The sequence below is a fragment of the Heliangelus exortis genome, chromosome Z (assembly GCF_036169615.1).
Source record: "Heliangelus exortis chromosome Z, bHelExo1.hap1, whole genome shotgun sequence".
Classification (NCBI taxonomy): Eukaryota; Metazoa; Chordata; class Aves; order Apodiformes; family Trochilidae; genus Heliangelus; species Heliangelus exortis.
Window position 1 is genome coordinate 9,386,210 of NC_092454.1, and position 21,332 is coordinate 9,407,541.

At 43.5% G+C, this 21,332-nt stretch overlaps 2 protein-coding genes across 8 annotated transcripts in view; one reads left to right on the forward strand and one right to left on the reverse strand.

The window, feature by feature from the left end:
• FAM219A (family with sequence similarity 219 member A) overlaps positions 1-13,343 on the reverse strand; it is a 95,991-nt gene extending 82,648 nt beyond the window's left edge. For 2 of the 4 annotated variants that reach the window (XM_071730142.1, XM_071730143.1), the window contains exon 1: positions 13,096-13,343. In XM_071730142.1, coding sequence (XP_071586243.1) covers positions 13,096-13,122 — 27 coding nt within the window. In that variant the 5' untranslated portion in view covers positions 13,123-13,343. Of the gene's footprint in view, positions 1-13,062 lie in introns of all 4 variants that reach the window. The other 2 variants (XM_071730140.1, XM_071730139.1) reach the window with 1 other exon arrangement.
• Positions 13,344-13,513: 170 nt separating this feature from the next.
• Positions 13,514-21,332, forward strand: part of DNAI1 (dynein axonemal intermediate chain 1) — a 147,636-nt gene continuing 139,817 nt past the window's right edge. For 2 of the 4 annotated variants that reach the window (XM_071730134.1, XM_071730135.1), the window contains exon 1: positions 13,514-13,679. In XM_071730134.1, the coding sequence (XP_071586235.1) occupies positions 13,647-13,679 (33 nt within the window). In that variant the 5' untranslated portion in view covers positions 13,514-13,646. The remainder of the gene's footprint in view (positions 13,680-21,332) is intronic. The other 2 variants (XM_071730133.1, XM_071730132.1) reach the window with 2 other exon arrangements.

Genomic DNA, 21,332 nt, shown 5'->3' on the forward strand with positions numbered 1-21,332 from the left:
CAGCTGGCAGTATGGTATTTCCACATGCAAAACACTATTTTTAAGTTTGAGAGAATTCTGATGGCAGTGACAGAGCCATAATGGCATTCATTATTTACTGCAATACAAATTGTATAACTCTACACAGGAGTTGCCAGAGAAGCAGCCTTGTCTTTAAGGAGCAGGCATTTTCCACCTAAAACCTACTATTTAGACACAGTGGTAGTTATTTCAAAAGAAAAGGCAGAATGAAAGCTAAGGCATTTACTGAAATACTAATTCAGAATTCAGCTCTGTTAAATTTGATATGATTTGCCATTTAAGCTGAAGGGGTTTATTACTGTCATAGCCATTCAACAGATTGAAGTCCCATGCCCTAGCAGTGACCAAGGACGAACATTTCTCTCTCTACACAATAAAAAGGGTAAACTGACTTCAATGTTGAAAAATTAAAGGAATTGTCACATTCATCAATTAATATCACAGCCTGAAGTAGAGTTTCAGACTATTAAGAGCAAATTCTTCAGCCCTGCTAAACCACAGGAACAAGTTTGCAGAATCAAGGGAATAAAATCTCAGCAAGGGTTTAATACACTTCAGAAGGTCAAGCTTGGAGCATTATTTAATGGGCCTGTCTCAACCATGCCTCCTGGCTCTCTGTGTGTCAGTATGAAAACATTATCAGCATTTTAACTGACTGTTGCTAATTCCCTGTGATGTTAATAACTTTTGAATTAATGCAAGTCTCCCGGCAGGTTCTTCCGCAGTATCTACTAGCTGCTGCACCAATGCAGGATACCTGTGGTGAAAGCATCTAGCCTTCCCCCAGCTATTGGTTAATATGGCAAGGTAGACTTCAGTGGCCATTTGAAAATTTTTCAAAAACAGAAAAAAAAGAAAAGAAAAAAAGAGAAAAAAAAATATCAGCCATCCTGAAAAGAATGAGGCAACAAAAACATAAACAGGACTTGAGTTCCTATGTATCTGTTGAAAAAAGCCCATCATATGTTCCTGTAATTCTGACTAATCTACAAAAGACAAGTCAGAAACCAAAGATGAAATGTTTGATCCTCAAACCAATTAAGATTTGAAAGAGCTATCAGGATCTTGTGCAATTAAGTGAATCCGCAACACTAGCATAACCTCAGAATTAATGGAATTAAAGTCTGAAGACTTCGCGCTGAATTCGTCTACTTTTTACAAAATTATCAATGGTCCTTCAGCACCATGATTGCTGTCAGACTGCCAGAAAGAGTAGAAAGAGTAGAATTTTTTGCTTATAAAACAATCACCGAATCATAAAATGGGTGACAATATTAAGTAAGTCAGCATAAAAATGCACATCTCTGTTGTGCCTCTCCAGTCAGGTACTTGAATATTAGCCACCAGCTCCTCAAATCTGCACCACCCATAGGCACATAGTACTAAATACTGCTTCAAGGGTAAATTGTTTGGACAAGCAAAGCAAAAATTTGGCACTAAGTCTTTATCAAATGGGCTACCAGCTTCCAGATTGGAGTTGAAAAGAGATGTGGTGTCTTGGCAACGCACACACATTCTCCATCTCACACCCAGAGTGAACAGCAACCAGGGGTCCCAGTCACTGAAAGAAGGTCAAGTGTGCTCATGAATCTCCATTTGTCAAACGGAGCACAGCCTATGGCAACAACTCAAGCAGCAAGCACTGCAAAACTCACACCTCTGGAAGTCAACACAGATGCACCTCTAAGATTTCATGTGTGCTACTAGTTAGCCTCACTGGACAAACTTTTTTGAAAGGCTGTCTCTGCCTGGAAAAATTTCCCCTCCTAATTCAGAAATTAATCTTTTAAGAATTCAATGATGCAAAGGAACTTCACTCTTAACAAAAGCTTGCATTTGACATTTCCCACTGCAGCACAAGGAAACTTCTTCTCAGCAGTAAGCATGGATTATAAATGTAGCTACATAATCCAAATGAAGCATTCTCCCATAACCAGATAATCTCTTTACAATAATTCTTACATGCACAGCATGGATCATCTGTTATTTTCACAATCATTTTGCCCTAATTTTTGCAAGACTTACAAGAAATTCTTTTCACAGAGAAGTGCTTTTGTGATACACTAAAGTAAATCCACCAAAGCGCCTGGCTCTGCCGGAAGAGATGAAGAAGACAAAGCAGTATGACTTTTTTTCTCCATTAGAACAGCAAAGGGATTGCAAGCACTTTGAAGAACTCTAGATTCTTTGCATTCATATCCTGAAGTGGCAATTCCCACCACTTAAACCTCAGTACAGATGCATCACGTTTCCAAGAAGAGCTGGGCTTGCTCTTGCCATGCTGGGTAAGCATGGGCTTACCAAGCCCATGGTAAAGGGCTTGCTCTTTTACCATGCTCATTCTCCTTATTCCTAGAGCAGTGACCAGAACTGAAATCTAAAGCCAACTTGACACACACACACACACACACACACACACACACACACACACACACACACACACACACACACTTACAGAAATAGAATCACTGGGTGGCAGTTTTCCCTAAGCTTTTCAACTGCCAGCAACCCAATATAAAGTGTAGCTTTTACATGCTCCAGTGGGCTAGGTGACCTCCGTCTTCAAAATCTGTGAACATGCTGTTCCTGTAACTATTCTCAGTACTGCTATTCACATTTTTTTTTCTTACATAAGGGGAAATTAAGATGAGAGATCTAAGCAGACCCTCAAACTTGAAAGAGGTTGGCAGGGAAGAGAGGGACAGTAAAGTCTTTCTCTGGACTATAACACAATTTTGCTGCAAGATTCTTCTAAGTTTAAGAATCCTGAGCTTAAAAAAAAAAAAAAAAAAATACATCTTCTCCCACTGCTTCCATAGCACATGAATCCTGTGAAAGCCCTTTTGTTCCTATCCTGTTCACAGACTCTCCTCCCAGCTGGTCACCAGGATCACCATGCTCAGCTTTCTCTTGCTCCACAGATATTCCACAGCCAAATGCTATGACAGCCAAGGTTCAGGTATTGAGAGTTACCTTGTACTTTCAAAATTAATCCACATTTGCAATGATTAGGGCTCAATGCTACAAGCTATACTTACACTTAATCTATTTTGCCACTGGAACAAAGCTGTCCGATGGCAGTGTGGGACTGGAAGTGGTGCTGCAGAGAGGAGGCTATGGCAACAGCTGGCCCCTGTACAGACAAAGGAGCACTGGCTATTTCTCTGTACACCCAAGACCTCCTATTCCAAACTACACAAGTCTGGAAGGGCAGAACCTTCACTAGTTCTTTTCATCCCATTGCAATCATCCTTGTCCATGCCTCAGCCCACAAAGCAGTGCCTGCAGGATATGTGTACATGTAGTGTTCAACTGGAGGTTCTGCTCTGGCTTTAAGAGGTGATGTATTTTCCATTTGCATCACGTGCATGTGGTTGGGAAGAAAATCATGCTTTCATACAAAGGAGCATACTGTTTTTAGAAGTGTCAGTCACTAGATCCAGACAAGAGCTTTACTATTCCATTTCTGGACAGGAACACTGTTTGTTTTTTCTTTTCTATTAACAGCATGCACCTCATGCAATGCAAGCTGCCTCTACCTTTCTATTCCATGTCTGAGAAGGTCAGTTTGCTCAGACAGGTCCTTGGATATTCAGGTTCTGCAGACTCCAGAAATTTTGAAACTTTCCAACACCTTATGCTGCTTGAAAAGATTGACCAGAAAACAAGTTTCAGGCCAACAGGTAAGACCAGCAGTAAGTCAGTACCAGTGAGGGGAAGACCCACAAGTAGTAAGTTCATTCCTCTACTGCATTAACCACTGCAGGCAAAAGCCTTTATGGTCAGATTTTTACCCATGGCCACAAATGTTAGGATTTGACTTATGGAACCGCACTACTTATATAGAATTCAAATATTTGCTGAGCATCACCACTGCTCTTCCTGTGTGATTTGTTTGTTTGACAGTCTCTCAGTACAAAGAATACTTTGAGGACCTTACTGGACTCTGGTACCTCTCTCAGTGACATATATAATTTACAATTTTTTTAAGATACAGTGACCTAAAAGAACATCTCACACCACTGCACAGCAGAGCAAGACAATAATTATTTCAGTATGGAACTCAGCTAGCAATTCAGCAACAGCAATTCAAGAAGCTGATCAAGAGTGGATCTGAATCCCCTGACATCCTCATGGCTAACAGGTATTAGACCTGCATGCTCTGACATGAACTAGGAAGTTGCTTTCCTACAACCTCTTGGCTCAAAACATACATGGAAAGTCTCATCTGCTTATCTTGTCCTATCATTAGTTTGCAGTAAGCAGGTACATCAGCCAAAGAATCAGACCAACACAGTTCACTGTCTGGCAATATGATTTAAAAACTACTAACAAAGGAGTTTAGGCAAGCATAGATGAATCCCTTCTAGTTTCACAAAAGCAAATCTAACCAACAATTGCTTTTAAAAATTGTGGTTTTCTCTGAGAAATGCTATACTTTCACATTTCTTGGGGAAAAATGAAGCTTAAGTCGTAGATTAACATCAAAGGTGCACACAGAAACATAACTGTGGAGAGTTTGGACAACTGTGCATAGGGCTGAAATGAACTGAAAAAACCAAAAATCATTGCACTCAAGAAAGCTAAAGATAATTGGCTGACCAAGAAAAAGATCTACTGACCAACTGAAGAAATCTGTCTGAAAGCAAGGAGAGGCCACCATCACATAAGGTTCTCTAATTCCATCTCAAAAGCTCTTCCTATGTCTGTGGCAAACTCAGTGAAAAAGACACCTCCACACCCAAAATTTACTGGCAATTAGGAGAGGAAACAATAACTAGGTCAGCATAAACATCTCTGACATTTACACAGGAACAAAGATTTTCTTTCATCTGGGGCTACACGCACACACAAAAACCTGAAACAAGACATAACCTAAATAAACAGTTCATCTGAATATGAGTGTACTAAATCACTAACCTACATTCCCATGCAATCAGTAAAACACACAAGACAAAGAGAAATGATGATCATCAGAATATTGCTGCTGTGCTTGGCTTCTTGAAAAAGGGACTGTCTACAGGATTTATTAGACTGAATTCTCCAGAGCCCAAAAGGTCAGCTGCCCATATTAATGGATCTCGATTCACCAAGGACACTAAAAAGAAACAGAAAAACAGCATCAGACAAGCATGAGGCAAGACACTGTACCACACCCAAGGAAGAAGAAGGATTCATGCCTGATGGTCCTGAAAACAGGAAGAAATGGATGCTTGACACAAGAGCTCTAACACAGCCTATTCTGCAAGTAAGGTGCAGGAAGCATGTGGGGTGCAGACTGATGATGAGGTAATGATATCTGCTTCAGTGCTGCAGAGTCTGCCATGCACTCTAGCAGGCAAGATGGTGCTAGATTAAATGAGTTACTTGGTGGCTAGTTACTTGACAGCACAAGTCACATTATGCTTTTATTGACGTTTTCTCCATTAACTACAGCCAGAATTTTTCAATATCTGAATTTAAAGGAACAATTTAAACATTATAGCAAAATAACTTGTTCACACACAAAGGCTGTGAACCACCAGACAACTTGGATAGGTGGAACAGCTTTTAAAGACATAACAAGCAATAGTCTCCCTTTTTCCTTCTGTATAGGAAAAAGTCATCTTACCCATTCTCAGAAAGCCAGTCCTTTCATCAACAAAAGCACCATGTGCTACTTTCAGCTTCACAAGTTAAAATAAACTTTTCTCAGACACAACTAAGATGATTCTGCAATGCACCTAGTAAAAGCAGTGTGGATGCCACCAGTATACTCTGTGTGTATTACAAGAGTATTTATTTGCAAAAAGTTTCCCGAAGTCATAAATCTTGCTATCCTGTTAATCAGTAAAGCATGTGTCCAAAAAACAAGCCTATTTCCTAGCAGGTACTCTTCAGAACAAGGAGAGTTTCCACCTAGAATTACACTCACTCCAACTATTCTCAAACTAGTGAAGCAAATGTGTGTTTTCTACTGCACACTACAAAATGGACACCAATCCATTGCACAAGATTAAGTTTAAACCTCAGAAAGAATAATGGCTAGGGAGGCAACACAAGGCTCAAGCTGGAACTGACAGATTTACTACTCGCAAGTGGCTGCATCACTACAATGATAATTTTACAGTGACAGATACAAAATAACCTCGGAGGGACCTTATATTTAAAATTGGACAAACTTCACCAAAGATGCATGGTGTAGGTGAATGTGAGGGGAGAGCACAGACACATTTCTGCAGACTGTCTGTGTAAAGAGATTGATAACTGTCCTGTTCAGAACCAGACAACTATTCCAGCCAAGGTCTTTAAAATGTCTGGAAGAAAACTAGCACAGCATAATGCCGGACTGACTCTCTCAGTCCTGATGTTAGCCAGTTCCACTCTTAAACCCTCTGCGCCATGGGGTGGGATCTCCTCCTCTGTTCTTACCAAATTCTGTCTGCAAATTCACAGCCAGGAAGATGGAACTTCAAAAAGGCCACATATGGCCCACATACCTATTGGTAAACTTAGGGCTACCCTTGAAGGAAGCCTTGCAGAATTAAGGGCCTGGCTTATTCTCCCCTCTCACCCCGTACTGTCACTTCCTACTGGTAGAGAGAGCATGCGACTATATCAGCAGCAGAAATTACTGTCTTTGTAGATATTAATATATAAGCTACAGACAGCAAGCTCTTGAGAGTTTGGAAGAATCCCAAGAGGAGACTGTGCAGGCTTAATTCTTCATAGAGTTCAATGCCCCCATTTAAACACCTTTCTTCACTCAAGAAGAGATTTTCAAACTGACTGACAGAACAACCATAATCAAAGCTTGTACAAAGAAGTGGAAAAAAAGAAGCAGCATGCCTGAAGACAAAGTGCCATCCAGAACATGATCCTGTGTCCTGACAGGTCATCCTCTAGCTACAGCATCCCTCACCACAGCTGTTTGGGAGCCTGTGCTGCATCATTGCTGGAGTTTCAGCCTGGCCTGGGATGGTAATAAAAATGCTCCTCTACATCTGTACCAAAGGCCTGGTATGGGACAGGCAGGAAACAAAACAGAACCCAAAGAACTGAAGTATTCAGGGAGGTAATCTTTAGGCTACTGCTATGAATTACACCACAGGAAATCAAAATGGGCTGTATAACTAAAAGCAGCACTATCTGAAATAGTTCTATTTCAGAACCCATAGTTCTGCAGCATTACAAATATCATGTATTGTTAGCATTTACAAAACATATAGCTGTGTAACCCCTGGGCTATATTACAATGAATACACAAAGGGATGATGTTTTCAGTTTAGAAGCTTTTTCCTTATAAAAAATTAGTTTCTTGTGCATCTGCACGAGGGACCAAATGTTACGTTAACATACTCTTTCTAAGCCCTACAGGTATAACCTCTTTTTTACCTTCTTATTTACTTTTGGTTTGCAATTTTTCAGTTTTCCCCCTTTTTAGGGATGCATCAGACAAAACAAAGATATCTGGACACAAAGAGTACACCTTTCCCAGGATGAGATACTTAATATTTTCCAAAAACAAGGAATGCAGATTTTACAAGCAGTTTTTAAACAAAGCAAGTTAATATTAAGTATGAAGTAAATAATCTCATCTTTTTCTTTTCTATTTCATTCTAATGCTAAAAAATTGCATACAGATGCACATTTTGTGTCTTCAAGGTTTCTGGACATTTTACACCTCCAGGATCGGCATGGATTTGGCATCTCAGCTAAAAAGACAACACCATCACCCACAGGAGGTGGGTAAGCATAATCCTTAGGGTGGCTGTTGTCATCACAACTAGAGTTACTGGTACAAGGTACCACAGTATGACAAACATCTACAAGGAAACAGTCTGGTCACAATGCTTCAGAAAGAGCTGTAAGAACCATCAGTCCAATTTATCTGGAAAGAGCTACCTTTTTCCACGTGGGCCAAGAAGTGGGAAACGGAAATACTGCATTTCAGCTGCTGCTATCAGAAAATGAGACAAAGCCTCTGGAGTTTGTGTCAAGGTTCCTCTGAAGCTGCTGCACTTTGACAGGTTCATGACTTAGGAAAAGTCCTGCTGGTACTATATGGGCAAGAGCAGTTTACTGCCATTTTTTAAATAAGGATAGAAAGTGCCTGTGTTGGTGTAGGTGAGCAACACATGATCCAACATTATCAACTGCCAGTTTGCTATCATATTCCAGCCAGTGCTTTGGTGCATGCTAGAGACACAGGGTCAGGAGCAGGAGGGAATCTTGTATCAGCAGAATTGAAGATACAAGCCCACTGCATCATGCTCAGTACATCTAATTTTAACAAAAACACTAAGCAGTTTGCAAGAGTCTAGCTATCAACAGAAAACAAACCTATAAATCACAGAGTAGGTAGTGAGGCTCCAGTGGTGAGGAAAAGATGGGCCAACATATAATCATGGGCTACCCCATTACTATTTCAAAGACTTTCTCTGCAGCATCCTCACTGCACAGGTGTCCCTTCACCTCTCTCTCCTTTTAATGTCTACCTCTGTAATGTGAACTGTGTGTTAGGAAACCTTCCTAACAATAAACTCTGAGAGAATAAGCTAACTCCAATTGGTACAACAATGCACCTTCACCAAAAGAATGGGAAAAATTGTCTAGTTGGAAGTTAACACATCAAATTCCAAAACTATCAGCCAAGATAGCTACCTACCAAGTAGAAAAGTCCTAGAAATAATGAATTTCAGGTCTCACCACATGCTGGGAACTGACTTTATCCAAAATGCAACTAACAAAGACAGACCTTTCTGTCACTGCAGAAGGATTGTTACAAGCCAAGTTGCAGATCAAATAGAAACTAAGCAGAATAGGTTCAACAGTTGAGCTTGCATCACATTTATAGTGCAGACATGATACTAAGCCTTAGAAGTAAACTAACCTCCTAGTAAATTAGCTTATATTAATTTGAAGAGCCAGTCATTTTGGGGATGGAAGCCAAGAGCCACCAGTACCCACTATAGAAGATAGGGATCAGAACAGACCATCCCATTCTCATGGAAAGGCACCAAGCAAAGGTGCCAAGTGTCTGTCGCCAAGCCTTCTTCCCTTACACAATGAATGTGTACAGACTTGTGCCACAAAATCAAAATATGCAGTGTAATATTCCTGCAAAGATGAAACACTGGACCTAATCCAATCCTACAGCCTACCATTGTTTAACCAGGGCCCATATTCTATCCTGTCTATCTGCCCACAGCAACTCCCTCTTATTAAGTCCTGTGCTGAACTTTTCTTTGGGTGCACATTGGTAAGCAACAGTTCCCATAATGTATTTGTAGACGTCAAGCAGAGTCAAAACGGAGTTCTTTACTCTGCAGTGCTTATGCAAACAGACTGGAAAGAGGAGGAAATGATTGCCAACCTTTGTAATTTCACATCACTGCATCTGATGCAAAGGGTAGGAGGTCACATATGATAGAGCTGACCATTGTGCATCCTGCAGCCCACATGCTTCTCTGCTCTGCAACACAACCCTTATCCAACTTATTAGAAGAGATTATCTCACAGCAACCAGAGATCCTGGTAGGCTTTGTCAGAACAAGCAGTATGCCACAAAGCTCCCATCTGTACTAGTTAAGTGCTGCCCTTAGTCTTGCAACAAGATGCCAATGAAGCCCTTGGTGGGAAGTCTGACCATTAAGAGCATTAAAGAAGTTGCTTCTGCAAAATGTCATGGATGTGTGAGGTTCTCTGCCCTTTCTCAGTAAATACAACACTTGTTATTTTCAGCATATACTCGACGGACACAAGACATCACTGTACTATCACCCCTTCAGACAGCTGATCAACAGTGCCAGGATCGGTGGCAGGTTTGGCGGCTCAGAAAGGCTTCAGACTGCTAAGAATGCAGCACCATTTAACAGCCATTTAACATTTAACAGCCATATCTGTCTCAGTTTTGAACATCAGCAGATCAGGAAGCCTGTCAGATGGCTTCCAGGTAGATCACCAGTGATTATCCTGGAGGTCATCATAAATACATGAAAAGCTAATATAACACCTTATATACGCAGATGAAGATGACATTCAAATGCATGCCTGCTGGTCAACAGCTCAGATATTTTAAGGATTTCCAGTAAAGCCTAGCTGCACAAACCTCACTTTAGGACCCTTCTCACACTGCCTGGTATTGGCCAGACTCAAACATTTCGTATAGCTTATGTACTTCAAATCAAGCAAGAGACCTCCTGTTTGCTTTGAGCAGCAGATGACAATTCAATTTTTTTTTAATTTTTTTTTTTTTTTTTTTTTTTTTTTTACAGCTTCAATGGCTGTTCACAATGACTTTTAGGTCCCACTCGGAAAACAAACTTCCACCTCAGCCCTTTGGATGTGAAAAATGCTGCCAAGTCTCATCTCTCTCTGAGACCCTGTGCAACCGAAAGCTTTTACATTGGGAAGAAGAAACTAGAAGTCCTGAGATGTTACGGTTATTCTGTACATGAAGGGGAAGCATGGGAGGGAGAAGAATGGGACAAATGGTAGCTGTGACAGAAGAAAGCACCAGTAAAAGGCAGAACCATGTTACCCAGGCAAACTGCACGGATTCTGGTAAGCATCCAGACCCTACTTGCAAGATACAGACCAGAAGCTAAAAAGCAGAGGAAGCCTCTGGAAATGCTGTACCAGACTTGTTCTGTCCTGCTTCTGAGCCTGATGTTCCAGGCACATGGAAGAATCTTACACACCCAATCACAACAGCACCTCATATACACAAGGTTTCACTCCGAGTTTCATTAGTGAAAAAAGAAGTGAAACTCTGAAACACAGATTCTGAGTACTTTTTAATGTCCCTTGTGAAAAATTCGTAATTCTTGGCTGCTGAAAAAAGGAAGGAAACCTGCTTCCTAAGCTTGCTATCACTGCTGCACAATATATAATTCTATCCTGAGACAAGGTTGGACCAGACTCCCTGTCACACCATGTCCATGCAAATGCGTGTGTGTGTGCCAATTCCACTCCTCCTCTATTATCATGAGCTTTCCAGAAAATAATTAGGAGTGCTTTTAATCTGCCAACAATTTTTATGAACATGCTAATCTCACTGCTATGCCCACTGCCCTCAACAACATCATTAATCAACACATTACATCTGCTGCCTCTACTTGATAAAAATGCACACAAGTACAATATGCAACAAGTCCAAATCATCATGTACAGAGAGTTGCCCTCCCCACCACAAAGGTTAGAAGCTAAAAAAACAGACAACGACTGAAACCAAGTTATTTTAATAATTTGTCAAGGCTCCCACCTGCATCATGTGCTTTTCTTGCCACTGAGGGGTAATTTCAGTTTGTAAACCTTCAGGGATGGTCTTCTTGTTCAAAAGACAATTATTTTGTTCTCTACTTTTTTTCAAACACTAGCTGCAACAAGAAATGAAGGCTTGGCACACCATCCCTAAATGGCATACAGTTTCAAATACTGGAAATCTCAGTCATTTCTTCACTGCTAACAGGAACCTACCAATAATCTATCTTCACCTGCTCTCAAAAGGATCTGTGCAAATATTAAGGTTCTTTCCATCTCCCCAACCATTTCGTATCCCCACCTCACACAATCAGATGCTGAGGCAGAATCTGCCTACTCCAAGTGCCAAAGAGAATCAGTGTCTTGAGTCAGTCAGCCTGTTATCCAGCTTTCATTTTAATGCCAAGGTGAACTGTATTTCAACAGGTCCCAGGTTACACACAGCAACACACCCTGAAGAGTGAGGCAGGCAGGAGTCAGGGGAGAGGAACACACAAGGGAACCTTTCCCAGCTGGGAAACAGAAATGGACGAACACATTCAAGTGTTCTGCAGCACACAGCTGGGGCACAACACCACACAAGCAAGCCTGTAGCATCAAAGCAAAGGAGCTACATGCTCCTGAGAAGTTTTGGACTACTTAATGTTGATACAGCATCTCTCGTGTCTGCCAGCCAGCTGGCCTTCCTTTCTAAGTGTAATTTCAGAAGCTACCAAAAGCCCTGGACCACTCTACTTGCCCCTTTATGCAGCCACAAAGTCCCACAAGCGTGAATACTTCCTTCTCTGCAAAGATTCCCCAGAGTCCCATATAGTAGTGTAATCATTATGTCAACCTCTTCAGACTCATTAATTGAGTATAATTGTGTCTACAAAGGAAAGAAACCATCCTGAAACGAAAAACACACGCCCAGCCATGGGGAGAAACAAACCTAACTACCAATCCCTCACAGATTATTATTTTTCTTTTAATGTAAAAAAATGAACGTGCGCAGCGCTGATTTGATGGACATGATTCTTTTGCAAAACACCTGGACTTCTGACACCGTGATCATCTAAGCAGTAGCAACGCACTGAAAGTGACGGCTATAAAACCAGCCACAGAGAAGGTCCTGCGGATTCACACAGCACGTTTTCCACACTCGTGCTTCTGCCCCGTCCCTGGGGAGCATCGCTCCCCGCAGCTCTCTGACAGCCTGCTCACCAACACTGCCCAGTTCACCCCTCAGATCTCACGTATTCGATAAAAGCCAACCAAAACCCCAGCACCAATCCCTGCCGACCGGGCTTCCCGCCGCTCCCCAGCCAGTCCCAGGGGCACTCCCGGGGCAAGCACCGGAGCCCACCGCCCGAAGGCGGCTCAGAAGCACCCGCCCCATGCGTCAGCCAGGCCGGGATATTCCCCGCTGCCGCTGCGAACTGAGGCAGGAGCGGAGCCGCGGGCAGCTTCTTCCGTGGCTACCGACAGCACCCGGGGAGATGCCGGGGGAGGAGGGGCAGGAGGGGCAGCCGGGACCAGGGGTACCCCGAGATGACACAGCAGCAGCAGCAGCCGCCGCAGGGCACAGCCCCGGGGCTCGCCGGGGATGGCGGCGGCAGCGCTGAGGGAACGGCCGTTACATAACGGTCGCAGCGCGCGGGCCTGACCTCAGCGCCGCAGCACTGACACCCGCGGCCCCCCACCCCCTACGGACCCCCGGTGAGGGAGGCGGCGGATCCCGGGGACAACGCGGCCCCGCTCACTCGCTCGCTCTCTCACTCTCTCTCCCTCCTTCCTTCCCTCCCTCCCTCCCCTCACCAGCGGCTGCATCTCGGCGCGCACGGCGGGCACCTGGAACCGGTCTATCTCTTCCATCATGGTGGCGGCGGGGCTGGGAGGGGAGCTGGGGGAAAAGACCGAGGCAGGCGGGAACGGGAAAGAGGGAAGAAGGACGAGCGGGAGGGCGCGGTGAGGCTCCTCAGGCACTGAAGGACAGCGCTGCCCGCCGCGCCTGCTGCCTCATCCCCGCCGCCGCCGCTCGCAGCCGCGGTGACTCAGCCGCACCGCTTCCGGGTCCAGCAGCCACCGCCCCGCCCGTCATTTGCATATTAATGAAGGGGGCGGAGATCTGTCAATCTCCGCAGGACCCGGATGTTCGGTCCCCCCCTCCCGCCGCCGCTGGGATGTACCATTCCGTCCCTCCGGGGGGGGAAGCACTCAGGGAGTTGTCGAGCGGAGGGGAGATGGGGGGGGGGGGGTGTCAGGAAAACCGCCGCGTGTGGCGGCCGGGTTGGGCGCCCGCCGCTTCCGGCGCGTTGCCATGGTTGCCGCCATCAACTTCCGGTGTGCCCTCGGTTGTGGCGAGGAACGGTCGGTGGGCAGGAGCCGCTGCGACAGCCGCCATGCCAGCCAAGGCGGGCGACAAGCGCCGGCAGGTAAGGGTCTTTCCCGAGTGGGTGTCGGAGCGGGAAGGCGCCGCGGTGACGTCACCAGCGGTGCACTGACGTCAGCTCTCCCCTATGGCGTCACTGCGTTGCCTCCTGGCAGCTCACACACAGGAGGGGACGTCGCTCTGCAGCCCCTGCCCCTGCCTCTGCTGCCCTCACCTCCTGCCCCGCGTGGGTGCCACGGTGTCACTCGTGTCACACCGGCCCCACGATGACATCACCGTTCCCACAGCCACCACACGTTGCATCACCGTGCATATCCCAGCTCGCTTCCGGCCAGAGCTGTAGCCCCACAGGGCTGGGTGGGACAGCAGAGCTCGGTCCTGCTCGCTGCCTGGTTACGTCATGTTGCATCACTCTGCCCTGAGTTACGTCATCGCACTGCTAGTGACACCCCGTGTGTTCCGTGGCATCGCTGCACTGCCCCTATTTAGGCAAGCACATCCCAAAGCTGCAGCCTCACGCTGTGTCACCACTACTGCAACCCCTATTATATATATAAATATATATATACTTATATTTATATTTATATATATAAAGTGCCTATCACCATATTGAGGCTCCCAAATCTTCAGGCGTCCCTCTCATCCCGTTTCAACACTGTTACAGCAAATGATCCTTCCCTTCCAGGGCACCTGAGGTGTCCTCACTCAGAGTATCCTTCAGGAACACTGTGCAGAGAGGTTGAAATCCCTGCTTTCAAAAAAAAAAAAAAAAAGAAGTTCATCCAGTTATACCTAGCTGTAGCTTTTACTGTTTTCCTTTGTTTTTCTCTTTGGTCTTCTCTCCGTTCAGTCAATGAAGTGGGATCATCTGCCAAGCTTCATGGCCCTAATCCTGCTCTGGGAGGAGCAGTGTGGGTGGGTCTGTATCCAGGAGACCTCAGGGCCAGGCTCTGGGCTCCTCACGGCCGTGTCACCGTGCACCCCCTCACAGGATGAAGGGCTCACTCAGATTCATTCATGGATCCTCACCTACTACTGAAATGTAGTGTTTGACTTCAAGTGCTTGATTGAAAAGCAGGAGTTGACCTGTTTCATAAAACCTTCTTTGTAACAGATTTAGGTCAGTCTATATGTTGTCTTATCTTTGGGGTGAAGGGAAGAAAATTGGAACCAGTGACCCAGAAGTCACCAAGGAACAAGCAGCCTATTTTTCTGGTTTGAAACACAGGCCAGAAAGTCATAACTGGTCAAGAAAACCAGAAGGATGATTAAAAAAAAAAAAAAAAAAAAAAAAAAAAAGAGGTACCAGCATGATGGTTCAGAGCTGTGAGGTGAAAGCTGTGATCCCTGGACAATTCTCAGTGGTCTTGTGATGTCCAGACAGCAGGACATCTGTTCCCTGTATTTCACTGAGGGAACAGCAACCTTATAGTTACCCAAGGCTGCAAATAGACTTAGTACTATGCAACTTCTGAATCCTGAGCTAATAAACCCTGCCAAGTGTGAGCTGACTCTAGGGAGCCCAGTAAGATTTCTCCAATCTTGCAACCAAGGGTTGGAGCCTGAAAACCAAAAGTATTGAAATGGTTCCTCATGGGACTGATGTCTCTGGGAGCCATCTGAGGGTTTCTGCACACAGGGTAGGAGGTCTTGTGGGCTTTAGAGTAGTCAAGAGTAAGAGAAAGGATCACTGTGACATTGCTGATATTTCTACCAAGAAGTGCTAGTAATTATTAAGCTTCAAAGAGCTTTTTAAAGCTTGCAAAGGGCAAAAATTCAGAACCAAAAACCACATCCAGTCCTAGGTAATGAAGATGTTTATGCTGGAATTGTAAACCCCATTAATAATAATGATACAAACTAAACCTGGGATTGAATGCTTGCTCTGAATTTAATTTTCTTTTATTTTTAGATTTTCACATAAATATATTCAATTGTTTTCATTATCTCAAGTACTCTGAAATAGGGAGGCTTTGATTCACATATTATCTGAAAAACATTATGTGCTGTAAAGGCATTAATTTTATTTTAAAAGTCTTGAAATATCATGAACTATTTAAACTTGTAGGATTTTCTTGACAGGCTGAAGCAGTTGGGGTTGTTCAGCCTGGAGAAGAGGAGGCTCCAAGGTGACCTTATAGCAACCTTCCAATATCTGAAGGGAGCCTACAAGAAAGCTGGGGTAGGGCTTTTTACATGGGTGTGTAGTGAGAGGACAAGGGGAAATGGTTTAAAACTTGAAGAGGAGAGATTTAGGTTAAACATTAAGAAGAAGTTCTTTAACGTGAGGGTGGTGAGACACTGGCACAGGTTGCCTAAGGAAATTGTGGCTTCCTTGGAAGTGTTCAAGGACAGGTTGGATGAGGCTGGGAGCAGCCTGGTCTGGTGGGAGTGTCCCTGCCCATGCAGGGGGTTGGAACCAGGTGATCTTTAAGGTCCCTTCCAAGCCCAGCCATTCTATGGTTCTAAAATTTTCGGCTTTTCAGATAACATTCATAACAATAAATTAAAAGACAATAATTTTAACTTGTCCTGTACTTCTTCTCCTACATTTGCCTTGAGCTTGTTAAATTTGATTGTTGTTTCTTGTTCATTTAGCTACCAGAATACTCTTGCAGGGGAGAAATTGTGTGGTTGATTAGCTGTCTATGTAGTCCAGAGGCTTTTCCTTGATTCAACATCTCAGAGGTTTATGGAGTCCAGGAACTGGATGGCTGTGGCTTGGGATTACTCAATGCCCAGTCAGTGCCTGGAGATGGCAATTTGCTGAGCCCTGATGGCCACTGAGTCCAGGTCTAGATCCCAGCTGTGACAAGAAATTCTCCTCTGACAAAAAGTGAACAAGCTCCTGCACTGTTCCCTCATATGCATTCCCAGTCTCTGCCAGTGTTTGTAGTGAGTCAGGAGACAAGCCTGCTGCTTGCAGGTGAGGCTGGTTTTTCTGCTGAGCATCATTTCCCTAGGCTTTCCATTCTTGTCCCTTTCCTTGCTAATTTTCTTCTAGTACTATGTTGTTTTCACCTGCCACTGGGCTTTTCATTCCTCTGTTTCCTGGTTATCTCTTTGTTCTGCTCTGCCTTCTAGGTTTTTCATTGCTGACTGCATTCCCTTTAAAAATTTTCTTCCCAAGATTTATCTCAAAACTGAGATTGTTATGTGAACATGGTCAGGTGCATGCCCCTTCCATCCCCTCCTCTGCTCTCATGCCTGTGTGTTCTTCAAGTGCTTTGTGATCAATTCTTCTTTTATTTTTCTTCTATTCCCTTACAGATGGTGGTTCCCTGCCCTTGTTCTGTGCCTGTCTTGAATCTGCCTTCTCCTCTGACATCAGTTTCTTGCTTCATTTCACTCTTTTTACTTTATCAAGATGCCTTCAGCCCCCACTTCAGTCTCCATCCACCTGATGTCTTTTTCTTTGAAACAAGTCTGCCGTATTCCTGGGTGAAAATATCTTAATTTCTGGTTGACCATCAGAAATAAAGAGTGTAGCCTTCCAGGAGAGTCATTTTACTTGATCTGGGCCTTAATTAGAAGTATATTTGGGCTCTTGTATTTTAGTGTACATAAATAAGAAATGCCTTTCAATGTTTAAAGTCTCAAAATAATGTGCATGTCTGGATCTTTGTATTTCCAGGGCAGCTTTGTGAATAACAATGCTTAGGTATGCTCTGTACTTTGGTGACATCTTTCTCAGATCTCAAACGTATTACACACTACTGAGATCCACAGCATTTTGGCAAGATGTAGAATTATGGAAAAACAAAAGCCAGCATCTCTTCATCGGACTGAAGGGTATGGAAGAATTAGATTCTCACATCCCTGAAAAATGAGAACATGAGTATAGCAAACTTAGAAGCAGAGTATTCTTAAAAGCACTGACTTGTTTGGCAGGTGCATGGACATGGAGAAAGTTTTTGAGAGGGCAAGGAACAGCACCCTGTTAGTCTGGTGTCACTCCTATGCCTGGTGCTAGACAGTGAGAGGGAGTGACCAACAATTTTGAGGTTATTATTTTAAACATGGTTATTAGACATGCCATTGGAAGCTTTTGTTCTGGGTTTCCATGCTTTTGCATTGTGTCTCAAGAAAAACATTGTGTAAGCAGTGGAGAGCTGAACCCACCCCATGGAGAAGCAAGATGTGGTTATGGTTTCTGAACTGTCATTTCTTACACTTTTTTGCATTTACAGTGTGCAAAGTCAAACGGGCTGGCTTATAACTTAGGGTCACTGGCACTTAGGCAGTGTTAAGAAAGCATCTGAATTTGGACAGAGGCATTTCTTGCTACAGTTGTGGTCTTGCACCAGCTGCCATATAATCAGCTTCTTTACTGTTCAGAAAGTTATCAAAAGGAAACAAATAAAACCTCTCCTAGACATGGTCAACAGACCCATTTTATTTTTTTGTAAGTGAAGGCTTTCAAGGTGCTTACTGGCTGTTAAACATGCATTAAGCTGTCCATGCAATATAAAATAAACACTTAGTTTAGTGTCTCTCAGAAAACATATTATAAAATGTCTTGGCAAATGGCTCATAAATTGGCATCCCTACTGTGTGTAAATGGATGTCTGTTGCAGGGCAAATTAGAAGTCACTTTGCTGCCTTTGGCTTTATTTCCATTCTGTGCTTCTCTGCTCCTTGTACCTACTGTTGGTTTGCTATGGATTTTGCTAATATTCAAAACAAGAATAAGAAGCTATCAGGAAATTATCAAATTATTTTCAAGAAGGTCAAGCTCAGCTCTAACAATGGCTCTTCATCTTCCCTTTAGAATCCTACAAGCAGGTGTGTTCTTCTCTTTTGTTTTTTTCAGTGCATATGTTAACCTCTGTGCTCTGCTCCAGAGGAGTCAGGAATGATAATGTCTTTGCTCAGGAAGGTGAAGTAAACTTAGGAGGAGCATTCTGTGACTTGTCAGCCTTGTCTCTCTTACGGTGACAGCTATCATGGGGAGCAGAAATGCTGCAGAAATGTCTCATTAATGATCTTTTAAAAATACGGTCTGAATTTATCATTGCCCTGATGAGTGTTTCATTAATATGTAATTGATTTTCAGCCCTTGGAAAATTTGCTTAATATGAAATGACAGCTCTGGCTGAAACTTTGCTGACAGTCAGTGTAGACAACATTCACTGCTCTCCCTGCATCTACCCCCTCAGTCACACCATCATAGAAGGCTATCAGATTGTTCAAACATGATTTCCCACTGGTGAATCCATTCTGGCTGCTCCTGATAACCTTCTTTTCTTCCCTGTGTTTAGAGATGACCTCCACAATGAGCTTCTCCATGACCTTTCCAGGGATGGAGGTGGGGATGACTGGTCTGTAGTTTTTTGGATCTTCCTTCTTGCCCTTTTTGAATAAGAGTAAATATCTGTTTCCTAGGATACCAGGATGAGTTATTTACCATCACCATTACCACTGTCAAGTCAGAGGTTTTCTGCAGTGAAGGATGAAATAGCTGAAAAGTAGGGTCATAGAAAATAGCTGTTAAAAAAGTACCAGTCATGATTGTTCCAGGACTTGGAGAAAGCTTCAGATCTTTTGCTATTCAGACAAAAATGAAGATACTGGTAGTCGTACCTATTTTGTATAAATTTGGTTACTGACTCAAATCAGCAATTAATGACTGTCACATTGCCATCAAAAAGAGAATAATAATCACTGTGGAAAGAGTAAGTGAGAAAGACAAGGCTTGACTGGATAGTTGATTATGATTCTTTATTTTCCTCATGGCAGGCCAAGCTGGAAACACATTACTTGGGGGTTGTGAGCAAAACTTCCATTAGACATTGCGTTTCTTTGATTCTTGCCTTCCTATTACAGAAATAAAATAGCTCTTAGAAAATGACAGCCCAGTAGTGACTTTTTAATTTACAGCAATGTCCTTTGGAAAGGAGTCAATATTTTTTTCTTATTTTAGGTTTCCTGTTATAAAACTAAAAAAAAACCCCAAAAGCCTGTATAGAGGCATTTCATTTGGAGACAACCCAAACACCCTACCTAAAAATATACTTAAAAATCCCGTTGGAGATGTCAGCCACAGGAAAACTTGCTGCTGAAGGACTTGGTCTTGCAGCTATTTGCAACTCTTGATGGCTTGTCTGCATTAGAGGGAGCACGGGCGAGGGAAAGGAAAATTAAATGGTATTTAAAGCATTTACTTTTCATGTGTTTCCTGTCTTTATCTGTATCATCCTGTTGGATTACTGTATCTTTGCTGTAGTCAATAGTTAATTTGTCTTGTGGCATTGTCTGTCCCAGCGAGGAATTTCTCGGTGCTACTGTCAAACACATCCTGGAAGAAAGGTCGAGAAAAGAGCAGTCACTTGAATTTTTTATATCCCAAAAAAATTGTATAGCCCAAAATATTGTGATTTTTTTTTGGCTTCTAATGCCTTTTTACTATAGGAACTATAGTAATCTGTTCATTTATTTAATGTAAGGTAATAATCAGAGTAAAACATATTTAACATGCATAAATTCTCACTGGCGTTTGTTGCCATGGCAGTGGAGCACCTTCCAGGGTGTTCAGAGTTATGACAGTGACCAGGAGGTGAGAAACTCCTTGTAACTCCTTAATGCCTCCTACCTGTTCCTTCGTTCCCTAGCAACAATGTCTCTTTCCAATTATAAGTTCCTCATAATTATCACACTCCTCTTCTTTCGGTGACAAAAGTGCAAAGTGAGCTGATGGCACTTGGTTTGAAAAGGGCAGACTTTAGACTTTTCAAGGATCTGCTTGCTGGGTAGAATGGGACAAAGCCCTGGATGGGAGGGGAGCCTGGGAAAGGTGGTCAGTATTCAAGGATCACCTCCTGCATGCCCAGGACCAATGTGTCCCAGTGAAGAGGAAGGCAGGCAGGAGTCCCAGGAGGCCAGCATGGATGAGCAAGGAATTCCTGGACACACTTAAGGGTAAAAACAAAGTTTACAGAGGATGGAAGCAAGGACAGATATCCTGGGAGAAATGGAAGCAGGAGATCAAGTTAGGAAAACAAAAGCACAGAGAGAATTGGATCTGGCAAGGGGGGCTAGAAAAAATTTCTACTGGTATGTCAGTGCTAAGAGGAAGACCAGGGAAATGTGGGCCCACTCCAGAAGGAGACAAGAGAGCTGGTCACACAAGATGTAGAGAAGGCCAAGGTACTCAATGACTCCTTTGCCTCTGTCTTCACTGGACTCTGCAAGGGCTCTGCTCACACCCCCCATGTTGCAGGAGCCAAAGGAAAAGGAAAATCCTCCAGCTGTAGCTGAAGAGCAGGTTCAAGATCACCTAAAGAACTTGAAGGTGAACAAGTCCATGGGAGCTGATGGGATTCACCCACGGCTCCTGAACTGGCAGATGAAGTTGCAAAGCCACTGTCCATCATATTTGAAAAATTCTGGTGAAGTTCCTGCTGACTGGGAAAGGGGAAGCATAATCCTCACTTTCAAAAATGTAAAAAAAGAAGACCCGGGAAACCATAAGCCAATCAGTCTCACTTCTGTGTCTGGCAAGACCATTGAGCAGGTCCTCAAGAAGGCTCTGCTAAGACATGCAGATAACAAAGGTGTGGTTGGTGACAGCCAGCACAGCCTCAGTAAGGGCAAGTCCTGCCTGACTGATCTGGTGGCCTTTTATGATGGGGTCGCAGTCTCAGTGGACAAAGGCAGAGCAACAGATGTGCCCAACAGAAGAAGGACATAAAGCTCC